Source organism: Mixophyes fleayi, chromosome 1, assembly GCF_038048845.1.
Source record: "Mixophyes fleayi isolate aMixFle1 chromosome 1, aMixFle1.hap1, whole genome shotgun sequence".
NCBI classification, from domain to species: domain Eukaryota; kingdom Metazoa; phylum Chordata; class Amphibia; order Anura; family Limnodynastidae; genus Mixophyes; species Mixophyes fleayi.
The window spans coordinates 160228355-160255464 of NC_134402.1; the positions used below are offsets into that span (position 1 = coordinate 160228355).

The following is a 27110-nucleotide window of genomic DNA, read 5'->3' on the forward strand; positions in this document are numbered from 1 at the left end:
TAGGAAAATTGCTGAATCTATTACCAAAATACAAACATAGTTTGTTACCTTCAATATGGGTGCCATAAAAACAGATACACCGGTCAATAGGAACACCATGACACCTGTAACTCTTTGCTCCCTGTAACCAATAAAAAATAAACATTTTAATTTCTAGAACGGGAAGCAGATTATGTATATTGTACCGAAAATACTTCACTTTAACATCAAAATGTTATAATTTATGGAATTATATTTTAAATAGAAATAAATATGTGTGTGTCTGGTTTTCAAATGGTGCATTACCTCACTCCCAAGAATTTAGGTTGTTCCCCAGGAGCAGATGTCTCAGTTTCCATTTTCAAGCTGTCGATATGGGCAATCGAGATAACAGTTGCAGCCACATACCAAGGAAGAGCCATAAATGAGCACACAATCATCAGGATGGCTACCCAAAACAGGTCCAAGTGATAACCAGCCCCTTTCTGGAGAAAAATACAGTGAAAATTTTGAAGTGAATCAAAGTGAAACAGTTACATCACTTGTATCTTAAAGACACCACAGGGTAGATCATGGTACCCCTGTGCTGATTATGGAGACGGTATAATGACTACTCATGTCATGACAAAGGGTCTTACAACATGCAGCTAGGTTTCCATTGATGAAATACTACCACATATTGAGACAGATCACTCACAGGAAACCCGAGAACCAATGGGTAAGATTACACACAAAATTATTTCAGGAAAGTGAATGGATATTTTAGCAGCGTGGGAAACACTCTTTAATTATGCTTGGTACAATGATATCTGGGTGGCACTGAATTGCTCTTTATGTTATGACCTTTATTGATGGACTACATTCAGTAACTGATCTGGAAACTGAACTGTGGCAGAGGTCTTCTGTGGAGCAAAGTACACCAAGACCTCACAACCTGTCCTTTCCACACTGCTAAACCAAGACAATCCCACCTCTCTACAAATCTGACATGAGGTGAAATATCTCAATTGAAAAGAAATGTCTTAGTCAAGGAATATATATATATATATATTTTTAAAGTAAATTTTTTAGGCTTTCTACAAGTTTGATGGTGAAATAACAAACAGCAAACATGTAATTAAAAAAAAAAGTTAAGAAAGAAAATTCATTCTTCACATAGATGGTTTATCACCTAGCCAGGTAAGTCACTAAATGTTGTTGGGTACTAAGGAAAGGATAGTAAATACTGCATATGAAGTGAACTTTTTACCTATTGTTACTGCTGATCTTCTAATCTCTTCAGGCTAAGTGGCTATGAATCAACTCATATTGGCATATCACTTGCTAGCTTTTGTATGCCAAAGATTTTTATATTGATTAAGTCTTTTTAAATATGTAACTTTACCACTGAAAACTATGCATTTTCATTTTGACCATTTAATGATCCATAATAATTATTTATTTCATGCAGTCAGCTGGGATACACTGCACAGGGCGTTTTAGGCCGGAGAGGATGGCACCTGGTTGGATACGAGCCAATCATGTGACACATTTTAGGTTTACATCATGACTCACACCATGCATCTTTGGTCTGGAATCCCAACCTAAGTATTTGGAGTGCTAAAAACAACATTAAGTAAAGAAAAAAAGTTTGTATATTAAGTGGTGGCCCAACACAATTAAATATACAAAACAAACACATTATGGCCAGACCCTAAAAGCATATTTACAGTTTGAGCATGGGTTCATTTAAGACAGCAAAGTAGCAAATTCAAATACAGAGACCATTTAATTATTTTAATTGCTATATTATTCAAAACATATTAGTCTTGTCCAACACAATATTAAAAATACCATTTTCTATTCACATTAATTGCACTAATTAAGGCATGCTTACAAGGGCAAAATGAAGGATGGAATTGCAAACTACCGGTGAAATCTTCCGTAACACAACCCTGCTGCATGTGTGGAAACATCTCGGTGTCTGAACATAAATAAATAAATGGTGCCTGTAGCACACTCTTTAATATTTTAGTGGTTTCTGATCAAGATGTGAAGAAATGCTGTTGAGGAATGTAGTGAGCCAATAACGTTAGACAAACCTTAAGCTTGTTTTCCTTCCTGTTGACAATGACACCAGTAATCTGTTGGTCCATGAAGATTAAGATGGTGACCAGAAGAGCAGGAAGAGCTGAAGCCAGATACACCCACCAAGGGTTTCCTCCGAAGGGTGGGACAAACCAGCCTCTGTTAGGACTTGTTGGCTTAAAGGAAGAGAAAGTGATTTGATAAATGAGGTGGCCAGCACATCTAGGCAACTTTTCCTTTACTGATTTTATCAACGCATTCAACATCCAGAGTCCTGGTAAGGCCCAAACAATTTATTAAGCCAATACCAATCTCTTTTTCTTGACATATTACATATATTAGATGCATGACTAAACCAACATAATGAACTAGTCTAAAATGACAAAGAACAGATATGAACAGGAGCTAACAAACAGTTCTGTCAAAACTAATTTAACTTTATGGTAGTCATATCTGTTAAGTGTTAATATAATATACACGTTTTATGACACGCACCTTAAACTCGCTAGGTACAATCAGCTTTGGTGTATCAACTCCGACAAGAGCATCAATTCCACAGAAAATTAAAATAGAGAGGATGATGGCAAAATCACTGATGAGTTTCCTGGCCTGAAATATGAAACACACACAAACAGGTCCATTAATCAGTAAAGTCCATCATACATTTAAAAACAGTAAGCAAAAACTGTCAAAGGAAAACCACGGATAACTGTAGATCCACAGACTGTAGAAATCTAAAATAGCAAATGCATTGGTTTATATTTACTTAAATCGTATTTGTGGAGATTAGCATAGCATTATGTGACATGTACTCAAAATATGCCAAAATGCTATATATCACTAAACTATCCAAGATGTTGCAAAATCAAATAAAAACTATGAACATTGACATTTATGGTACAATTTTAGATGGGAAATACACCTAATATCATAATATTTTGATAACTTATGCAATCAAGTTGTGCCTTTTTTTGCAAACCTTGCATTAAACATACTATATACAACTACTAGACTAAGGGGTAAATTTATCAAGCTGCGAATTTGCGGCGGGTTTGAAACGTGGAGATGTTGCCTCTAAAAACCAATCAGATTCTAGCTGTCATTTTGTAGAATGTACTAAATAAATGATAACTAGAATCTGATTGGTTGCTATAGGCAACCTCTCCACTTTTCAATCCCACCGGAAACTCGTAGCTTGGTAAATTTACCCCTAAAAGTGTCACAAATATATCTGTACAGATTTATAAAAAAATGTCACATTGCTATTATCATTTACATAAAAATTGAAGATGGGAACTGATAGACCTCTTGTGCATAATTATTAAAGCAAATAGTTTGATAGATATAGGTTTAACTTATTTTCCTCTATATCACAAATTTTAAAATAGCAAAGTTCCATACTTTGATAAAAACGCCATAAGCTTACATTTTGCTATATTTGATATACCATTTTTTTTTTTTTTTTTTTATCTTTTAAAGCCAACATTTCAGTGTGACCTTAAAAGTTTGACGTTGGGTAGAGTTTGCTTGACTGAACTTTGATTCACCTGATACTTTAATTAACTGACTACAGGTTATGTCTGTATGTAGGTTCTGTTTCAGTAGTTCTACAATGCACTGCATGATCACACACATTTCCGTAGGCAAAATAGCTGTATCACTTTTTGGATCAAACATAAAGCAGGAAATATTGCAATTTAAATAGCCTGTTAGAACAAAAGGCGATATCACTCTAGGCAGCATATGTAGTCTTCCTTTAGAGGTAATTGATTTAGCAAATAATGATGCTTGGCAATTAATAGATTTAAAGACCGCATTAATCATACTTGCCAACTGTATTTATAGCAATTGATCTAAATGTAGTAGGTACAACATATATTGTGATGAGATTACTTTTGTAAGTAAATCTATCGGTTTACTGCATAACATTTTAAAATAAAATAATACATGTCCATGATTGAAATAATGAAACAATGTTTGCAAAGCAACTTCAACCCATTTTACCCATGAACTATGTACATTCTGGGAAAAGATAATGGCGGGGCAGAAAATGGCTCAAAATGATAATTTTAAACATGTAAATATAAACACAATTAGGAAAACCTTCCTATGATTTTTATAAACCTCCTCCAAGCAAGCACTTCCTACTATGACTGAAGAAAGGTATTTGTATGTGCTGATGTGTACCAAAGCATCCTGCTGTGAAGGCAGGTGAAGCAGGCAATTACATGCCAGCACACCTGAACATTATAAATATTTTCCCACTGTCTACTTCCAATGGAAGCAGTCATTCTTTTGGCTTAATGAATATTCATGTGGATGCAGCCTATTAATTGAGCTGGAATAAATGTAGCTACAGGTTGTGGCTACAGTTGGCTTCATTTTTGTATAACCACTGATATATTTTATTTTCTAAACTTTAAATGTCACATCTATTATCAGCATGTGCAAATCTCATTATCTCTGATACTGAATATTTTCAATCATCATTATTATCTACATTTATTGCACTTAATAAAATGTATATTTCAACATTTTATGTTGGTTCACTATTGTATATGGGGGACACTGAATATTGCTTACATTCACAAAACAGCTCCCTCCGCTGAGTGTGACAGGTACTATTTAATAGTGTCATTATTCGCAGCAAATTCAATACTTTACTACTTACTTCAACAAACATGGCTGGAAGTAACTGATTACTAACTTGTTCCCTTGCCCAGTAAGGGTTCTAGCAATCCGCGAGCAATCACACTTTACAGATTGTAAGGTTAACTGTTTTCTTTACCCTTATATTTAGATACTTACTGTGGTTGGGAAATAGCGGCTGGTTTTGAATTTTTTCAGAGCCATTGAGCACGTGTATGTCCCAAAGAATAGGATAAAGGACATTAAAGTGATATCAGGAATATATTTACAGTTGTTGCCAATAAGATTGCCACCGTACTTCAAACATTCTTTCTTTGTTAGAGATGACCAATCAATAGAGGAGTTGTGGTGCTGCAAGGAAAATATAGAACACATTAGACATTTCTGAATACAAGCAGAGACAGTTACTATTTAAAGAGCACCTGTCACATACACTATCTGTATCATCTGTTTACCTTTTTACATGCCAGCATAAGGTTAGCCAATTTGTAGGCAGTACAAATATTCATGAATATTAAAGATAGAGTGAACCAGTGGTAGTCATATTACCTATGGTAAAAGTATGCAGACAGGCTAAATGCCGGTATTTCAATTTCCCCGACACAGCTAAAACAATGATATTGTGATTGCCGACAGTGAAAATGCAGGCAGGCACAATGCCGACATTTAAACGGCAATGCCAGCAGGCCCGGTGGCTCTATAGCCACCGTACCCACCGGCAGTAAATACAGTTAAAAATAAATAAACAAATGTTAAAAAAAAGAAGAAAAAAAAGCATGCTCCCCTCCCCGGTCACATTAACCCTAGTGCTGGTCGGAGGAAAATCAGGGGAACAAACAGCGGACCCCACCTCCCTAGCGAATCCAGCCCCGTGCTGAACAGCCTAGGGGTTGGGGTCTGCCTCCCTAGGTGGTTGGCATCATGGCAGGGGGAACCACTGCTGCGGATTTGCCGGCTGGCTAAGCCTAGGGCTGGTTGAAGGAGAATCAGGAGGATCCCATGCGGTTTGCCCCCCCCCCCTGATTTTTCTCCGTGTCCTATCTGTGTCCTATGTGGTGAAATTAAGCCTCTTTTTTAACTTCCGTGGTTCCTGTCTAACTGAGTGCGAAACTTTACCTGTATGTTACGGTTTCATTTATTTAATTTTTATGTAAAATATACTGCAACTGTACAAAGATGCATAGCACTCGCAGTCTTTATTGTGGAAGCCAGGAAAACACAAGGCCACAGTAATACAGACACAATTTGGGAGGTTGGCTTCTTTTTACAGGTTGTACCAACTTTCATTCTATGTGATGCTCACAGATTTTTATATGAGTGCGTGACAAATACACAAAATTTGACACTCAGTCTAGGGGCATTGTCTCGTTGTGCTGAGGATTGATGGGGGTGTCCTTTGCTCCTCAGTATGGCAAGATCATTTGTGATAGTGATCTAAGGCTAGCTGATGTACCAGTGCTGTAGTACAGGAGTAAAGTAGGAGTAAATGCCTGGTGACATGATAATGTCATTACCAGGTTTCCATAGTTAAAGTTCAGCACTGGTGAAACAGTGCTCATCCACTGTCCCCCAAAAACACTACTGGAACCAGTCTGGAGAGCGGAAGAAAACTGCTCATGGAATGTTATTTAAGGCCCACATCTATAAAAAGTCAATCTACTATGGATCAGACAGGAATTTGCTGGCAATATAAATAAATGTTGATGATGAAGGGGTTAAATAATGCATGAGACAATTATAACACAGAGAGGGTGGAGGCACAGTTTTTAGTCTTACTCAAGACTGTACTGTTAATTTTAAATAATTAAATTTGTCAAAGCTGCATTAGAGGATAAATGCTCATAACCTTTTGAAGTCACTAAGGCGATATCCTTCCATTGAGACAAAGGTGGTTCTTTTATTAAAGGTGTAGCAAATTGGTTGTGGAGCAAAGGTTAGGCAAGAAGCTACGCTGAAGTGCTTATATAGTATAAATTTAACAACTTTACGTAAACAGGACTGTGTTCCTGTTATGAATAATGTCATAAGTGTTTGATGCTCTCTACTTTAGGGGCGATACAAATTGGAAATAGAAAATACTCACCAGATCCTCCGTGGTGGCATTTAAGAAGGCCAGTGGGGATTCTGTGGTGTCATTAAAGAATGAACTGTTGCCTGCAACACAATGAATACTTCAAATTGACACAGCACAATTACCACAAATCAAATTTAGCACGTACTAACTTTTTGTCCTACCTATAATTTTTAATTTAATCAAATGCATCCTAAATTTTACCTGTGTATACAATTTTCAAACGTGTGCCTGCTTTGCAACTAAATAATACTTTAAAATTTGACTGTGCACCACAAGTAGTATCTCTGTGTATTCCATAACTGTACTGTGTAAAGATCTCTTACACTACAGCAAAAAAACTATTTTAGTTACATCTTTTCATACTGGATAATTATTACCATGTCAGTTCAATAGCTATCACAAAAATATTCTATAAAGTAGTAAGTAGACAGCAAATACACAGTGTAGAAAGTATTTAATCTTGGAGGCTACATCGTGTCGATAGTTTAGTCAGCAGGGGCCTGATTCATTAAGGATCTTAACTTGAGAAACTTCTTATTTCAGTCTCCTGGACAAAACCATGTTACAATGCAAGGGTGCAAAGTAGTATTCTGTTTTGCACATAAGTTAAATACTGACTGTTTTTTCATGTAGCACACAAATACTTAAAAGCTTATTTGTACACTGAAATTTAAAGTTGATATTTGTGTGCTACATGAAAAAACAGTCAGTATTTAACTTATGTGCAAAACAGAATGCTAATTTGCACCCCTTGCATTGTAACATGGTTTTGTCCAGGAGACTGAAATAAGAATTTTCTTAAGTTAAGATCCTTAATGAATCAGGCCCCAGGTGTGGAAATCATCAATAGTTTAGCTTTTCAGGAACTAAGGTTATTTTACACAATGATGAAGGTCGTAGCTATGTCCCATTAAGCAGCAGGCAATGCCAGTTTCCAACTCAGACTAGTAGTACAGGGCTATTGAACAGCATTGCCTTTCCTGCCATTCTTTACTTACACAGATCTTTCAAAAGGGAGAATAATTATGCAGTAAGTTTTCTAGGAAAAGTGTTTTTTCCAGGAAATGATGCATTCTGCATTAGTTTTCTGCTGCCCAACTAACTATTGTTTTATAATTATTAACATTAGTGTACGAACCAGGTACTTTACTTGCAGGCCCAAGCCTGAACAAGCTTGACCTAAACTGTTTTTAATTGTACTTACTGGGGCCATTACATTTTTTTTCCTCTAAGTGGTAGTTATATATTATTTACAGGAACAACTTTATTTTTATGGTTGATTTTACCTGTTTTGGCTTAATTATGTGTTGCTTGAGTCCTATTCCAAGTGACTACAGATCTCCTCATCCATGACACACAGTGGTCGTATGCCCCTTCCCCTAACTAGTGTAGTCTATATGTAAGTCACAGCATGTAAAGGGGTTACCTGGGGACATCGCCACAGTAGCCTATGGCAACCTACAAGGTGCGTGTGTCAATCATATTGTATGCTGGTTCAAACTAATTGTCAGTGACATGATTTCTAGCCGCGTATCCTCCCAAACAGGTCAATTCAAACTGCAGCCACAATAGGGATATTTAGAGTGTGGGACGGAAAACTGAAAAATGTAAGCTATAAAACATTTATTCCCACTCCTAGATACTTAGGTATGAAATAGATTTTTTTTAATTGGTTATGCTCTTTAATAAACAGCAAAACAATATTACAGCCAGTGGGAACAAGTAGTTTTGTAATGGCTATGGGCACATTTATTAAGTTTGAAAAAGTGGAGACGTTGCCTATAGCAACTAATCAGATTCTAGCTGTCATTTTGTATAATGTACTAAATTACTGTTTCCCAACTCCAGTCCTCAGGGACCCCTAACAGTGCAGGTTTTCCAGGTCACAAGTGAAATAATTAGTACCAACTGTGGATATTTCAAAATGTGTCAGTTAGTAATGAATACACCTGTGCTCCAGCAAAAAGATATGGAAAACATGTACTGCTAGGGGTCCCTGAGGACTGGAGTCGGGAATTACTGTACTAAATAAATGATAACTAGAATCTGCTATGGGCAACATCTCCACTTTTTCAAACCCGCAGCTTGATAGATTTAACCCCTAGTGTTTTTGTGACTGCAATATTTTCTTTAAACTATGCTTTATTACAGAACCGGTTTTTCCCTAGAAGTGATGGGAACATCGGGTTGTGCTATTTTTCCTTCAGGGTAATGAAACAGAGTGCACCAGTTATACCAAATCCACAAGAAATGCAACACATTTTATATTCTTAAAAATTGGCATTTTACTTTCCTGGTTAAAATGTAAGAAACGTTAATGTAAACTATAACAGTATTACTTAAGTAAGTCAAGTGAAATACTTACTGCACAAAATTTGTGCAATGCTCAGTTTTCTATGTGCAAGTGAACATACATGTATATGTAATGTAAACAACATACATTTTCCAATAAAACGAATGTCCACCATGCCCGCTGGCTTTTCCTTTCAGCTTAACAGTGAATGGAGGCAAATAGAGCAAATTGCCAGTGGCAGATGTCAGATCTCACAATAACACATGGCATAAGACTGCTATGGGTATATTGGCGTACTACCTGTGTAAGCAGTGACCTAGAGTGGGCCAGGCTCCACTATTTTTTATTTGCTAGTGTGCTATGGATGAAAGAATAGATTACTTTTAATGTGACTCTATAATTAGTATCTGCCATTTCTATTACACATAGGAAATGTGCATTTAAAAATAATTTTGGAATAATTAGTCATATTTTTCACAATTTAGATTTAAGGGTTTACTACCCAATTAAAAATCAATTTATTGCATAGAAAGCTGAATTTATAATGTAATTATTTTATTTAAGCTTAGAAGCAAAATGTCCAATATTTAAGCTTACTAATTAATGTTGAAAGATTTAAGGGGGAGATTCAATTCAGCACGATCTGTCACCAGAATAGTCCACAGAGACACAGTGCTCCGATGTTGCGGCTGAAACCTCCACTCATTTTGCTTCACACTCCATTGTGGTGGGAGAAAAAATAAGCAGAGATTCCTTACAATGATAGCCGTCAATGTGCGCAGCCGGATGTCGTGGTGATGTCTGGCGGCACATGACGGTCAATTGAATCTGCCCCATGAAATACCTATATGACATCATAAACACTTTAAAGAGTAAACATTTTTAGAGTAAAGTATGCCTTGATGTCTCCATATCAAAACCATAAAATACAGACTTTCAGAATACAATAATAGAAAAGATTGTTCCTATTGCAGTATTTAGCATTACTGTCTTTCCTCCATGGGGCATTGGGTTCAGTTCTCATCCAAGATGCCAACTGCATGGCATTTTTATTTTCAAGTGGGATCCCTTCAGGTGCTCTGATAACTGGCTAAATGGTGCTTGGTGTGAGTCGCTGTGTGATGTTGGTTGTGAAATTAGGTTGGATTGTAGGTTGGAATTTATTTTTTTGGTCATGCAGCACTGCTATTATTAGTACTATTCTCATTTATAAGGTGCCACAAAATCTGCAGCGCTGTACAGTGTTATAACAATAAATAAAAAATAAATAAAAGGACAATAATGCTTACTTATGTCTGGTGGGAAACATGTGCAGCTGAACAGAGTGACATCACCAACTTTGAAATTTGAATTGATTGGGTAATAGGACGTAAACTGGATCATCTTCTTAAAAGCATCATAAATGAAGATGAAGCTGATGAGACAGGCAAACCCTTCTTCTGTGAAACGCGTGAAATACTTGACCAATGAGCTGGCATCTGTGGCCACCAGGATGAGACAGAGGAAAGCTGACCACAGGCCAATCCACAAACGGAACTCCAAGTAGTCAAACTCATTATCTCTGCAAAATGAAAACATGAATAATTTAATCTGATATGAAAAGCACAATGAAAGCTAGAAAAATGCAGGCTGACAACCTGTAAAAGACCATACAAAATTCTTGCTGCACTAGTCACACTTATCTATCAAAATGATGTCTCTCAAATATGAAACACATATTCCCATAAAGGTTTTAACTCACATAACCGCTTCTACACATAGCTGAAAACTTAAAGAAGTTCAGGTTCAACTTACTTGCTGAAATTGAACAAAAGTCTTTCAAACACAAGGACAGGACCCGTACTGCTCAGAATTGTAAGTGGTTGTCCACCAAAAAGGCAAAAAACAGCCCCTGAGACTGCAGTGCCCAGGAAGCTTTCCAATACACCCTACAGGAGAAGAACATACATTTAAGATCTTGCATATCTCTATATATCAAAGGGGGGAAAAAAAATAGAAAAATTAGATTTATTGTACTTGAACCTGTGAAACCCAGCATTTATTGTTTATTTCTGTGTGTTTATTTAATTTCATTTTAAGTCCTGGTATATATTTTGCTTTATTTGGCTGATTTTGTTGTCTTAGCCTTTAATTATTTCTTATATACTTTATTACACCTTGTTACAGTATTTGACACTGGTTGATATATGTTACAAGCATACAGTGGTGTTATCACACACATATAATTAATTGCTTGACTATTCAAGCTGTTAGCAGAGGGCTACTAGTAAAAAATGTTACCTGTCTTAGTGTTTGGTAATTTCACTACTGAATGTAATGAATACAAACTACAATCAAAATGATGGCTAGTAAAAGAACAACTAACTTTAAGGTACTGCAACTAAAAAGAAAGATTTTCCCATTGCTGTCAGTATATATTAAAATAAATAATAATTAAAAATAAATAATGGAAACAATTAATTGCCATACACTGCCCTTTTCAGACAAAAAGAAAAGTGTGCAGTATAGGACAAGTTCCCCACCAATCCTATAACAATGATTGTGTGCATCTGGTTGCAAATGCACATCAATATCTGTAAAGCAGCATTATAGAGTTATACAATGTTTGGAATCCACCCAATCAAGTTTAGAAAATATAATGCTGAACAAGTGTATTAAAGGGTGTTCATTAATTACATTTTTTTCCCATTACATTTTTGACTTGTGGACGGAGGAGATGAGATGTAGAGATGTGTGCAGTAGTTATAGCCATCTTATCAGGGAGGATGACAGAGCGTGGATAGGGAAAGTAGAGCATGCTCCCTCTTTGTAAAGACAGCTGCTTGCACTGCCCAGTGTCTCTCCATAGATCTCACTGTGAGATTCTATTTCACCTACGTTCAGCTGTCAAAAACAGTATGGAGGAGAAACCCAACTAATTTACTCATGTGTGCACATAACCTTCAGTAAAATGCCCTAAGTGTCTCGAGTAACTTTTTTAAAACAATATGAAATATTAAAATTGCGCGTTACATGCCCAGGATATTACTACAACAATGGATTTTTGTGAAAAGAGTGAAATGATGTTTATTAATTATAGCTCTCTGCAAATCTTCCAAATCTTATCTGTCAATCTGTCAATATTTTATGGTGTTAATATCAGACACTGCATATAAAATAATAACTAGTTACTTCATTGTAAAAGAAAGATGCATTGGTTTTAAAATAACCTGTAGTTTCAGTTGTCTTAAATGTGTGCTAGATAGGATAGAAAAACATTAACAAAATATAAGCAGAATAATAAAAGTATTGTAAATTGTTTTTTCTTGATCACATCTTGTTTATGGTGGGTTGAACAAGTTGGTCAAAGCTTGAAATAGTCACAGTAATAGCAGGTTTTAAATTAAGACTCCATTATCTTAGGTTACTTTACAATTCCATTCCCAAATGAATACTAATGGACACAAAGAACAACAATTATGTGAGTTCTGACTTAAGTCTGTCTCCATCTAAATAACACTGTGCTACAGAGATACAATGATGTCTTACAGACAGGCTTCTATGGAGCTCTTTATTTATGAACGTCATGGAAAAAGATACAAAAGAGCAGACAAAATAATTTGTGGGAAATAATTTAATTTTTGTGGATATTAACCAGCTGTTGTCTCAATATATAATAAAGATAAGATGGATTGATTAAAGCAGAGAATCATTTTATTGAATCATTATTTTTCTTCTTAATATTACGCATATAGCAAATATTAAGTCAAAATATGTCTCTCTCATCATTCACCAAATCAAAACTCATCATTAGCATCATTAGTATTTTACAGAGTAGCATATAGTGCCATTTTGATGATGGAACACAAATGACAAACGCAGAGAAAAAGCTGCTTCTTAAACTCTGCCACCCTTAGACAAAAGCTTACTGTGCCTAATGCTCAATCTGTCCCTGATGGTATACAGATTGTATATTACTTCAAATCATCTGTATATTACTCCAAATAATCTGTATATTACTCCAAATCATCAAAGTCCTGTCCACTGCTGCGCAATGCCATGATCATCGTCATTGCAGAGCGAGTGGCGGGGCGATGATGACGAGATTTGGAGCACCATCATGGCGCTCCCTGTTCACTTCACTAGGGAAGTGGGCAGATGCTCATGGTAGTCTTCTCCCGGTAGTCTGGGGGACTTTGGGAGTCTCCAGGATTTTCTGGGAGAGCAGGCAAGTATGCCTTACACCTTATAATAAACGCTTTGAATAATAATTTATATACAGTATATGTGACAAAGCGTTTATGCTCTTAATAGAGTTGCTAGAAAAATTCAACCAAAATATTTCTCAACGTTTGGTAATGTCACTCTTACTTGAGCATAGGGCACTATGTAGCAAACAAAATGGCTGATAAGAATTCAATAATTTTAGGTAATTAACAGAAACATGTATCCATAAATGACATAGTGATTCATAGATAAACACAACATCTACAATATTGCTGTTGCTTTTTAGTAAATAATCTTAATAATTCTCGGACAATCATTAATACCTGCATATTTTCAGTGGCATCTCCAAGAAGCCCTCCAAAGGTAATAGCATTGGTCACAGTTCCCAGGTAAATAAAAAGCATGGCTGAAAGTGACTGGATGCTGAATGCATCATAAAAGTCACTAGCAAAAAATGGTGCTTTCCTTTTGATGTCTTCAATCAACCCTCCGCAAAACCTGTGGAGATAAAAAAGTATGTTGGGTTAGTTACATAATTCTATAAGTCAAGCAACTTAAAGAAAACCACTACTGATTCCAAATCCCAACTATATCCCTCTCCTCCTCTACTTCTCAAACATGCCTCCAAGACCATTTTAGTGATATAAACTGTTTTATGGAATTCCCTATCTCAACTATACACCCCCTAAATATTCTGGTAAAATCAACCTCTCATACAAATCACTCATGTGTTTTTCCTCCCTGAGCTGCATTAACCACATAGTGAAGGCAGCAAAAACTAATGTGTGCACAATATGTTTATTCTTTATAGGGCCAATGTTATCAGGGCCGGTGCTAGGGTCCTTGGCGCCCTAGGCACACTTTCAAAATCGACGCCCCCACCCGGCACACTGTCAAAATCGGCAGCCCCCACCCGGCACACTTACAAAATCGGTGGCCCCCCGGCACACTTACAAAATCGGCGCCCCTTCCCCCCGACACACTTACAAAATCGGCCCGCCCCTCTCCCCACGTCTTCTCTTACCTTAGCTTGCCTCCTCTCTGCTCCGTCTCCTCCCCTCCACTCACTAACACTGTCGGGCCGTGATGATTATGTCACGCCCGACAGTCAGTGAGTGGAGGGGAGGAGACGGAACAGAGAGGCGGCGGTGGTGATCAATAGCCCCTTACCCCTCCCCATGGATTTATCTGAAGCTGTGCGGCAGCCATGAAAGGTATGGTCAGCGGTCGCCGCACAGTTTTAAAGTAATTTTCATTCTGTGGCGCCCTCCAGAGCCCGGCGCCCTAGGCAACTGCCTAACCTTGCCTAATGGGAGCGCCGGGCCTGCATGTTATAGATACAATCCTCATGTCTTACATGAACTGCCTACATTTTTAGACTGCAATGTCTCAGGGTTATGTCCCAGCAATCTATTACATTGTACATCACTGCAGAATATGTTAGGCACGTAATAACTAAATAGCTCTAATACGGCTGTACTGCACATAGTAAATTGTCCTGCATGCACAGGAGATTAACGCTACTAAGACTGGAGAGATATTCTTCTATTTTAGAACACATTCACTAAATTGTGCAAAGCTATCTTAGATAAAAAAATAAGTTTTCTTGGTTTGAAAGATTTCAAGTAATAATAACCTAAACATTAAAAAGGTTGAGTTTATAAAAAGGAAAACCATTTTCAACAACATATGAAAGTGCATTATAATAACCAATCATAAATGCACTGACCGTCCAGTTCTTTGCAGCTCTGGACAGTCACCATGTCCTCCACCTCCATGACCATCATCATGAGGAGTGTCTCCATTCATCTGTACGTTCTCCCCACCTGCATACATGTTTTTCCTGTGGACAGCAAACTGGTTAGACATATGTTAGAATTGACAGTGTGACTTAAGAGGTCAGTTGTGTATCAAACCTGATGGGCACTTTGACATTTCACCTAGCGCACATTATAATTATAGTTGAGTATCAGGGAAAACAAGATTTACATAAAAGCAGGACATACCAGGTGTTGAGATACTGCAACAGACTCAGACTTAATGTGATTACACTGGAGGGACTGCAGGTGGAGCTGTTCCTAAATGTGTTACTGTGTTGTCATTCTGTGTTACAGTAATGTACTCTGTTGTACAAAGAACATTCTACTTGTTTTGTTGTCATGTCGGTCTTACATGCAAGATGTGTTTTGTCTGTATGCTGAGATAACTACACCATGGGGTAAATGTATCAATATGCGGGTTCTTCAACACCCGCGTGTTCAGCCTCTTCCTCGATTAAATTTCAAGCGGCGCTGCATTGTAAAGGGTTAACTTCCCTTTACAATGCAGCGCCGCTTGAAATTTAATCGCTGAAGAGGCTGAACACGCGGGTGTTGAGGAACCCGCATATTGATACATTTACCCCCATATCTCCTAAGTGTCCCGATTCCAGGGGGACAGTCCCGATTTCAGTGGACTGTCCCATTGTCCCGCTCGACTTACAATTTGTCTCGGTATCGGAGCGCCACGCTCCATTCCCATAGCAGCCAACTTCCCTGGTGGTCTAGGAGGAAGTGGGGCAGGACATCTGTCCTAAAAGCGCCAATGCGCATGCGTGAACTGCGCAAATAGAAAGTTCGCGGGTGGTGATTGAGCTCGACGGGGGCGTGGCTTATTTGTCCCTCTCTCGAGACTCCAAATGTTGGAAGGTATGCTACACGGTTTAATATAAAAATTATATCACAAAGTACTTCCCAATGTGTGCCTATTAATACAATAATAGAAGCATAATCTGCAACACTAGGTAGACAAAATAAATGCAGACATGAAAACAAAAGCTAGGGACAGCCTTGCTCATTAGAGAGCTTACATTCCAATTGAAAGAGGGCACAGATGAAACAAGAGGAGCCAGTTTGTCTCAGAGTGGAGATTGGGATAGTTGTGAGGGTGTATTAGTGCGGGTAGTATAAGTAGGAATAAGCGTAGTGAGGAATCCCATAATTTGGTAGCAGCACGGGAGAAGTCTCATAGAAGGGAGTGAGAGGTGGGTTCCAGAGACAATGTTAGGCTTAGGTCAGAGGTAGATCTAAGAGCGGAAGAAGAAGAGTATTTTGATATGAGATTGAGATGTATAAAGGGGTGGTGTTGTTGAGGGTTTTGTAAGTAAGGGTGAGTAATCTGAATTTAATTCTGGAGGACATGGGGAGCCAGCGTAGGAATTTTCAGAGTGGTATGGCAAAATTGGAGCGGCAAGAAATGAAGATCAGTCTTGCATCAGCAATTAAAACGGATTGAAGTGTGGATAGATGGGTGACGGGAAAGCCAGATAGGAGGAGGATGCACAAGTCAGAACTGGGGATGATTAGAAAATGGCAAAGAGTTTTGGTAGTATGTTGAGTAAGAAAAGGACATATTCCGGCAATATTGTGAAGCTGGAGTTGACAGGACAGGGAGATGTGAGGAATAAATCAGAGGGCGGAGGAAGTGGGTAATTAAGAAAGCAAGCTTGGGAGACTGAAAATTGTGTTATTAACAGTGAGGAAGATTTGAGAGAGGTGTTGACTCTGGGAGGAGGAAAGATGATAAGCTCTCATTTGCACATGTTGAGCATTAGGTAGTGTTGGCACATACATGTGGACAGAGTAGAGAGACAGTTGGTTAAACAAGAATACATAATAATACAACAATAATAATACAGAACTGCAGAGGTTGGGGAGGAGATGTAGATTTGGATGTCATTGGCGCAGAGGTGGTTCTGGAGGCTGAATGAGCAAATAAGTTCCCCATGAGAAGAGGTGGTATAGTGAGAAAAGCAGAGAGCAGAGCCTTGTGGGAGCCCACTAGATAGTGGGGTGTGCTAGAGGTAAAGACACTAAAAGAGCAATGAGGTAAGAAGTAAATCAGGAAAGAAATGTGTCACAAAGGCCAATGAAGTGATGTGTGTGCAGGAAAAGAGTGCGATCAACAGTGTTGAAAGCAGCAGAGAGGTCCAGGAGGATGAGTATAGAGAAGTGACCCATCACAAATCTTTGTGCATGGGAAGGGTTTTATCTCATAATAGTATAGAACATCTGATCTCCACCAGCTCTGAGTTTAGAATTTGTGTACTTATGTGAAGTGGGAATGGATTTATAAGATGTGCGCTCTCCACCCATTTATCTTGCTGCAATAATATCACAACACAAAATTAAATCTAGTGCTGCACTGCTTCGCAAGACAATGTGCTCCAAGGCGTAGTTCGCTAGGAATACCCTCACTCTGCTCAACTCCTCCAATCTCCTTTGCAATATGGCCATCTTGCTCCACAAACTATGCAGTTAGGGAAAATGTATGTGCACTTAGGCAAATTGAGATGAAATCGTAGTTCCAGAGCTGCATATATGCTTTGGAGCTGAGTTTTGGTCCTCATAATTGACCTCCACATATTTAGTCAATATTCCTTTGTTTCTGAATCTTACCTAAAGTTCTTTTGAAACTCTGGTAGAAACTTTGTGTGGATTATTAGCAACTTTTAATACAATCCTATGCAATCTTACAATCCACTACAACTAACTCAAGGCATTGGGCCTGGTTCATCGAGGAACGCATACTGAGCACAAAGTGCGTTTGTTTAAAAACGTACGTCAATTGGCTCTGCGTAGTACTGAATTCAAGAAGGAATGGATCTGAAGATACGTGAGCTGATGAATTCCAGTGTAGGTCTGCTGTGCTCTACCACACAAGACACTGCAGTATACATTCAATGCCTATGTGGAATATACATTTGCAAAAGAACGCACAGAGAAAAAATACCTATTGAATTAATGTTAACTGTTACTAATATAAGCATTAATGACAAAACAATTAAAAATAAAAAAAAAGTGTTTTTCCACTGAACATAAAATAAACATTTACAGTTTCTCTTGATTACAAACACATGCTATAGCATGCATACTAGACTGTCATCACTAGTGCTCAGGACTTAGACTAGCCCCGTACCTGGAGCAAGGGATATGGCAGAAAAACAAGTAACTCCGAGATGCCCAAGGCTTGATTCGGAGGTGGACATATGCAGAGTGATTTTGAAATGCGATACGGACAAAATCGGCAGATACGTGCCTTGATCAGGGCCGGATTAAGGGAATGGAGGCCCCTGGGCGCCTCCATTCCCCCGTGAGGCCCCCATTGTGAGCCGCCCACTGCCCACGTCCCCTGTGAGGGCCCCCCCCCAAAGAGCTTACCTGTCAGTTCAGTCCTCCGTCCCCGGCGCGCTGTAAGCTCCTTACTGAGGAGATCTCGCGAGAGTTCACTTGCGAGATCTCCTCAGTAAGCAGAGTACTGAGCGCCGGGGACGGAGGACTAGACTGACAGTGCTCAGCAGCATTGATCGGGCTGGGGGCGCCCCCGCCCCCGGACCGATCAATAATGCTGCTGCGGACTTTGAAGGGCCCCCTGGATGCCCGAGGACCCTGGGCTATAGCCCAGTTAGACCTCGGGTTAATCCGGCCCTGGCCTTGATGAATCTAGCCCATTGTGTTCTACGGTATCTTCAAGCTCAGCATATAATAATACAAGTTATTTATACAATATGTTGACTTATATTTTAGCACTTTACCTCTTATCAGAAGACGGAAGGGTCTTAGGCGGTTCTATCCTTATTGCAGGGTCCCACTCACCAGGCGGAAGCACAATTACCTCATCTAGAAATTCATCAATTCCAGCAACCAGGTCCTGCCTGTCTTTTGCTTTATAGGCAATGTCATGAAATACCTAAAATGAAACAAATAAGATCTTAACAAAACCTGTAAAGATATTGCAAATCTTAGAAAAATATGGAGCACTATTAATCAACTATGGAGTCACCAAATGAAGATCAGGTTTTTGATTCAGCTGCATGCTAAAGACATTGCCAACTAATTATGAGCAATGATTTCCCAGAGATTTTGTTCACATGACAAAGAATTATTGCTTCCCATTGCTAAGATTACACATAACCTTTTATCATTAGTACACTTTAACTCAATTTTGGCATGCAAATTAAGGATTACATGCAGATCTGTATTTAACTATTTTTTGTAAATGAATACATTATTCAGTCAAATTTTAATATGGATTGAGTGCACCCTTTATGTTCAATTTAAATAATGTTTCTTTAATATGGTCCAGAACAGAGGTGAATACTTAATACAAATACTACTTACTATGGGGCTCATTGAGAGTTTCATGTATGTCAGTTTTTTTGTGTTAATTACACATATTTGCACTGCACATGTGCACCAAAAATATGTACCCATACATCCTTATATCGTTTTTTGCATATTGTTGACGTGTTTCTTATTATGCCTGGTGAGGTTAAACTGGGGTGAACAAGCATAGGCTGAGTACACTACAATTAGAGGTGGTTTAATGAGTGCATGAGTGCATGTTAATGAGTGCATTAACATATATGACTTATAGGAGGCATATATCTTGCAAGTGCTGGAGGGAACCTCATTAATCCATTCCTCATTTCCTTCCCCTTTTTCTTATTTTCCCTATTTTATGTTTACTGAAAATCTGCAAAGGTTGCAATGTAACAAACTGCACTTTGAATGCATTTATCCTGTGTAGGATACTAATCATTTCCCTTTTTTGTATTTATGTACTGCTGTTAATAAAAGTTGTTTTAAAAAGCCTGTCAAGATACTAATCTCCCTTTTGTATATTATGCTTAAGTACATTATTATATTGTGCTCAAATAAAGTAATGTGACTTTAGAATTTTCTACTAAAACTGTCAAGTTAATATTTCCTACCTCTACACTATCATGGGGTGTAAATATACGCACCTAACATACCTCTGGTGCAAATGCTACTGTATTACAGCTGGACGCATCTTGTGACGTGTCCGACTTAATAAATGCACATACATATGTGTTCGGAGTGCAAATGCATCAACTGTAAATGAGCCCTTATAAGAAAAGAAAAGCTGAGCTAGCAAGAGAGAAAATAAAGAGACAAAGAGAAGGAAACAAAATGAGGAGAGAGCAAAGATGTGGAATCATAATGCATGATGGGAAATTATAACACAGTCTTCCCCCAAAGTGGACTTCCAAAGTTCAAGCACAAAAAGGAAACACACAAAGGTGAGGGGGGAAATATATTTTAAGCAGTTCACACAAGTTTTCTGAAATAGCTTCTGTGGTATACAGCCATGCCTTAAAAAAGTTCTGTTTTCTGTGGGACAGTCCCAATTTCTAGAGGTTAAAGGGATGTGTGGCTTGTGGTGATGGGGAAATGGGCGTGGCATTTTCAGAATGAGGTGCAGTTGGACGGATTGGGGAGTGGCCTAAATTGTCCTGATTTTTCCCATCAGAAATATTGTGAGGTTTGGGCAATAGCAAATGCTGAGTATTTAACCTTCTACACATAATTATTTTAGCATAGACTACTTTCTTTTGAAAGACACAACATTGCATTTTTAGAGGATTCTGTAGTGCGAAGCCGTGAAAAATATAGGCATTTTAAATTTGACTATGGAACAAGCCTGTTTATACTATACTGTACATAATGTGATAACTGTCCCACCAAGGAGAACAATAACAATAATAATAAAAATAATATTATGCAGCCTTGACATATCTATACTTGTATTATAAAATAAAGACATCTGTCAATAGTTAGTGCAATACCTCATCGGACATTAGGGTGGCTATACTTCTTCCAATCTCATGGTATGACTTGGCTTTTCCTTTTGGTCCCAACAGGATAAAAAGGAATCTAGATATAAAATGTATAAACACAGATAATGAAGAATATCATAAAACATTGTTAAACATAATACATACACACCTCTGAGCTATTGCAGGAATATCAGCATGTTGCACAAAAGCCAGAGGACAGATATTGGGATTCACTCTACAAACAAACATTGGGGCTGAAGCAGAGTTGGCTGAAAAACCATTCTTCCCATGTCTCATCCTACCCTTTTTCTTATGCCGTTCCCCTCCCTTTAGTTTAACATGAATAAAAATTAATAAAGTGCCAGGCAGCCTTTTGGGAGCATGACCAGGCCCCGTTGCACCATGGTCACACCTCCAATGGGTCGTGGCCACGCCCCAATGCGACATGTCTGTCCCGCTGTCGGGGACAGATATGTTGGGAGGTATGGACAATGTCACCTGCTATTAAACTTGGGATAATGATGAAATAATAAGTGAATGTAGATTCAATAATAATACTAAACAATAATGATAAAAATAAAAGTGAAAGAAATAAGTACAAAAAAAATCAAAGTGATAATAACTGTATAGAGGAATAAATTAAACTAGGTTGTATAAACTGTGATTCAGAGAAGGATGTATATAGATGATTGATGTGCACAGTGAGGAAAACGATTAGAGGTATAAAAACAGAGATACGGGAAGATAAATTATTAAGAGAACTAGGGACATGTTGTGTCTGTAGGTGTAAGAGATAGCAAATATTGTTAGCTGCAAAGAAAGAAACAGCACAAACAACATCACCTATCTAGGCCAAACACAACACATAACAGAAAAATTCAAAGAGAGAAACTACAGCACATAAATAGAGCAGATTCTAAAAATATAGTAAAAATATTGACAGATCCTAAATAATCAACATACGGCCGACAACCCTGACCACTTCCAAGCAACACGTATTGGACACAATCTGATTTATAACATAATATATAATAAAGACAGTTACAAAACATAGGAAGTGCTTGAAAAACCTATGCTACCAGATAGGCCACACACATAGAATAGAAAAAGGACAGCTAGTACCTAAGCCACCTTAACATCTTTAGGTTACAAACACAGAATAGAAAACCAAAATCAATAAATACAAAAAGTAACTTAATAAAAAAAATGCAACAATTTCAAATCCACAAAAACCTAGTAGAATACTTTATTTTAGAAGAATGTACAATAGTAAAATTTACAATTTCATAGATAGAAACACACTCACAACCCCAAAATGCAAATGAGACATACAAAAAGCAATTTGAGATGTTGTAGTGTGTAATAAAAAAATAAATAGATTAAAATAGTGGGCAGCTACCCCCACCCCAAATTCTCAATGACTTCTTAAGTATACTAGGCAAGAGTCTTTGAGTCCACCGTTCACCTTATCTTCCATTATTAGTTATGTTTTTGTAGACTTCATCATCTTTGTAACAGTCAATTAGTTTTCCTTATGCAGCTGATGAGGAACCTATGGTGGTTGAGAGTAGGCACAACCCCCCCCCCCCCCCACCCCCAGTTAGATGGGACAGATAATATATTCAACTCTGGAATGGTCTCCACTTGCGTTTAATTTAAGGCCAAATTAGTCAATCAAGTTTTAAAGCCCTAAAAAAGTATTAGTGAATCAACTGGAAAGATGCCCGAATGTTTGCCTATGCCACATTCACAATTTTATTTATAATATGTTAAATTCAGCTAATAAAGAATTACCATGCATTAAAATGGGCAGAAATAGTTAATTCTTCTTCTCACACAGAGAAGAATTAGTGAAATATGCAGTTTGAGCAGAGGTATGCTGTAGTAAAAAAAACAAGTGAAATAGATACTACATTGGGGGTGAATGTGGAGGGTCCAGTCATATCTTTCTAATTTGGAATACTGTGTTTCTAGTATTGTAGTGTAAATAAACACCTAAAACTGACACTTTTTATGCCACAAACACCACAAGCGATTGCAATACATCTAGCTGTGTACCAGGAGGTCCTGTTTAGATTATTTTTTTTTGCACTCTCTTTTGAACTTTACATTCCCATCTTATTAATCAGACGTTGATATTGAGTTCTGTGCTCTTTAGCTTTTAGATGGTACTTATAACAGAAGATGAGAGTATGATAGCTTTACGCAAATGGCTGTTGCAGAATGCAGAGACTTTCCTCTAAATACACTGCTCTCCTGGGATTTACATATGGGATTTTCAGCAGATTCCGACACTGCAAATGGTTCCACACTCCTCACAAATGTAAATTTAATTGAATTGCTAAATTGCAGATAAAACTTGGTGCTAAAGACAAACATATAATGGATTTTAGAAAAAAAATAAATATGAAAAACAAGGCTCTATTTCCATTAGTATTATGCATCAGTGTCTTTCAGTTTTATTGTCTTTACTGTAATGACTGTATCTGTCAATGTTTAAATCCCAGCACGCATTACCTCATTGAATTCCCAAGGAAAAGACTTCTTTATAAGAAATCCAAGAAAATAAAACTCAAAATAAAAGAAAATATCTAGCATTTTAAAGGAAACAGGAGACCTTTGCAGCATACTTAAACTATAATGTAAATTGCTTTAGTGTCAATTACAACTATATATATGTAAGTCTTTCAGGACACGTTTGGCACTAATCATGTTTGAGATAAGGATGTGATGATCACCATACTTTTATTTGCACCACACTTCCTGTACCGCTATTAACAGAATTCTAGGGTGTTTCGCATCTTAAAAATTAGTTACATTTACCATCATAAACATCTTAACTATATATAGAAATATATTTGTGAATGTCGCCAGATGACTTAAAAAGATATAAATATATAATTTATATAGATAATGTAATATTCTGGGTTTAATTATCATCATCATCATCACCATCATCACCATTTATTTATATAGCGCCACTAATTCCGCAGTGCTGTACAGAGAACTCACTCACATCAGTCCCTGCCCCATTGGGGCTTACAGTCTAAATTCCCTAACACACACAGACAGAGACAGACCAGGGTCAATTTTGTTAGCAGCCAATTTACCTGCCAGTATGTTTTTGGAGTGTGGGAGAAAACCGGAGCACCCGGAGGAAACCCACGCAGACACAGGGAGAACATACAAACTCCTCACAGATAAGGCCATGGTCGGGAATTGAACTCATGACCCTGGTGCTGTAAGGCAGAAGTGCCAACCACTACGCACTTTTTCACAATTTGTTAGCTTGCACAGCGCCATATGTAAAGCATGTGCACATCTAATCATACCTAATGACCACTCAACGCAGAGTAGAAAATCTTTTACCGTGTGGGCACAGGAACCTCTGTCAGGGAGCCAAACACTACTGCATCCTTTAGCCGAACAAAAGCAATGAAGGGATTCTCCAAGAATTCGACTTCTCCAACAAGCACATTGGAAGCTTCCGCATCTCTTGGCAATTTTTTCATGAATTTGTTCTTTAGCTAAAAGATAAACAAAGGCAAATATAAGCATGTCTGACAAGTAATAAACTTGTATTACACTAGCACTATATTTTACATGCTCTAAAATAACTGTATAATTGAGTCCTTTATAGTGTGAGTAGCAAGTTGTCGACTTTATGAGATGGGAGAAAATTACAACTCATGTGAAACGAGTTGGCAAACCTCTAAAAATGTATGCAAAACACACACACACATATGGAAAGAGCAATGAATCTGGCTTTACCATTTTACAGATGTTATGAGTGCCATACTGCAAGCAAAAGAAAGCTGAACTGATACATAGAAAATGCCTTAACTTAATCACTGACATGTCAGATGACAAAGGGGCACACTTGCGGTTAGTGTCAACTTCTACTCACATTGTAAGCACATGCATACACCATGGAAGACATCCATGCACACAATAACACAGCTTTCACAACATTACAAAGCACTAAATTCAAAGATTAAAGAGGGTGCTCACCTAAACCTTTTAAAAAACAGCTGGGCTTATTGGAAGCAATAAAACACGTTTCCAATTGTCTGTTTTTTTTCAAAGAAAGAGTTTAAAATGGATAGTTTTTCTGTCTTGTTTGCAAAGACCTGGCAGTTGCTGATTTACTCATTTACATAGTGATTAGCTCCCCCTCCACAATGCTAATAAGGCTTGTATGCAGGGCCAGCGGAAGGTACGTGGGCGCACTCTGCCTCCGGGCCCTTTTTACCTGAGCAAGCAGGAAAGAGGGGGATGGGGGCATCCTCTATTCTTGTCACACTGGGAGAATGGCACTGGACTGTGACAACATAGCCCAGTGCAGCACTCTTTGTCCATCACTGACATGGAGAAGTAGCAGACATTAGCTTCAAACGGAAGAAGCTGCTGAACCTCCATGTTAGTGGTCAGCGCTCTGCATGCAGGGCTCTGTGGGGCATTAAAAACAGCAAATCAGCGATATTATGTAACTAAACGAGTGACATTATGTCATTCATTCTATGTTTTATGTGCATCATAAACCATAGTGCTCAGGGCAACAGCTTAGGTTTATCTACTGGCAGAACCGGCCCTGCTTGCATGCAACTCCCAGTATGCCCAGAGGGAGAGATGTGACCACAACTGCCATATTGGACTGGCTGATAGATAGCAATGGAAGTAAACAGTGACCAATCAGTGCGAGATGAATTGTGTCATTTTTACTGTGCTACTGGCCTTGCTATTATTGTATTTTAAGTACTTTTATCTATTGCATATTAACTTGAAAAGCCCATAGAACATGAATAATGAAAATTGCATTTTATATACTCAACAAAATAAAGTATATTGTTAATTTCGTCATTAAGAAATGGGGACAACCATTTCTAGAGAAAAATCATTAGAACTTTCTCTGGATATTAGGAACAGTTTGTAATTACGCTGTTTTTGGTAGGTAAACATCACAGACATTATACTTTTTTGCATGATTCAAACATGTTCCAAAAATGCTATTTTACGGATTAGATATTAAAAAAAGTCTATTTATTTTACAAAAAAGCACCAACAACAACATCCATAGTATAAGCCATGAAATCTATCTATTTTATCCTGCTGTCCTATTTTATCAGTTTCCATTTGACCATGAAGTGCAATGTTTTACAGTTATATGGAACAAATCAGACACAATGAAAGCTTTGCACCTGTGTTGTATTATATACAACACTATTCTGCATGATTTCAAACACTGAAGTAACAATGTAGTTTTCTGGTATTGCTCTAGAGACTGAAATGTGTTGCTGTCTTAAAGTATTGTGTGGATATCTCAAAGTTGCAGGGGACGGCTGGCGAATTTTAGCTCGGGGGTGGGGGTGGGGGGGCAAGACTCGACACAGCAGCTTATTTTAATGGAAAAAAAATGCAGATGGCCCAGTGACCCAGCCCAAGATAGCCCACTATGGGACTGACCTGGGGGGCAGATGTCTCCCTGCCACCCAGCCCAGCCTGCCCCTGAATAGTTGCATCATAAACGCACACATACGCATACTGACTAGTTCTAATTTATGCTGTTTGCTGTTATAAAGAGCATGTGTACATTTGTTGCTGGAGACAAGACATTGTTTGAAAAAGTTACTGCAAGATTAATATAAGAGATCTGACTCCAAAATCAGTTTATTTTTGGTGTTAATTACATAGAAAGGAAAAAATAGTTTATATATATATATATATATATAAATATAATTTCACTATAGTGAAATTAAACGTACATTGTGGAGTACATTTACACGTAAGCCCCAAAGTAACGGCAAAATGCCAACAGAGACTATGGGAAAAATAAACCAAAGATGAACAATGTATACCCTTGTGGAATACAGAATTTAAAGCAAAATAATATCTTGTCTCCTTTTCATCCTTCCTAAGGATATTATGTGTCATCAACTGTGGTACTATACATTTGTAGGCCTAAAAATCCCATATTATCTCCAATCTTCAATGCAATGGAAAAAAGATAAGTACTACTTTAATGCTAGACAGACCCAGAAGCACCGGGCTACCAGCTGCTTCTACCCCACTCTCTAAAAACACCCCTTCAATGCCGCACACACCTGCCACTGGTATGTGTGGCATTGAAGGTGCATAATTCACTGGGACATATCTCTCAACTGTATCCTAATTGGGATAAAAGTCCTAAAACTCAGTACAGTACTCTCAAATCGGGACAGTTGGCA

The 27110-nt window shown here is 37.9% G+C and overlaps 1 protein-coding gene across 7 annotated transcripts in view; it reads right to left on the bottom strand.

Annotated features, from left to right (window-relative positions):
• SLC4A4 (solute carrier family 4 member 4) overlaps nt 1-27110 on the bottom strand; it is a 192196-nt gene that overhangs the window by 26666 nt on the left and 138420 nt on the right. For all 7 annotated transcript variants that reach the window (XM_075202433.1, XM_075202423.1, XM_075202397.1 and 4 more), the window contains 13 exons: nt 24256-24413; nt 20896-20983; nt 18841-18995; nt 14998-15111; nt 13592-13766; nt 10857-10990; nt 10352-10623; nt 6779-6849; nt 4855-5046; nt 2542-2655; nt 2061-2222; nt 286-464; nt 49-121 (listed from right to left, as the gene is read on the bottom strand). In XM_075202433.1, coding sequence (XP_075058534.1) covers nt 49-121; nt 286-464; nt 2061-2222; nt 2542-2655; nt 4855-5046; nt 6779-6849; nt 10352-10623; nt 10857-10990; nt 13592-13766; nt 14998-15111; nt 18841-18995; nt 20896-20983; nt 24256-24413 — 1887 coding nt within the window. The remainder of the gene's footprint in view (nt 1-48; nt 122-285; nt 465-2060; nt 2223-2541; nt 2656-4854; nt 5047-6778; nt 6850-10351; nt 10624-10856; nt 10991-13591; nt 13767-14997; nt 15112-18840; nt 18996-20895; nt 20984-24255; nt 24414-27110) is intronic.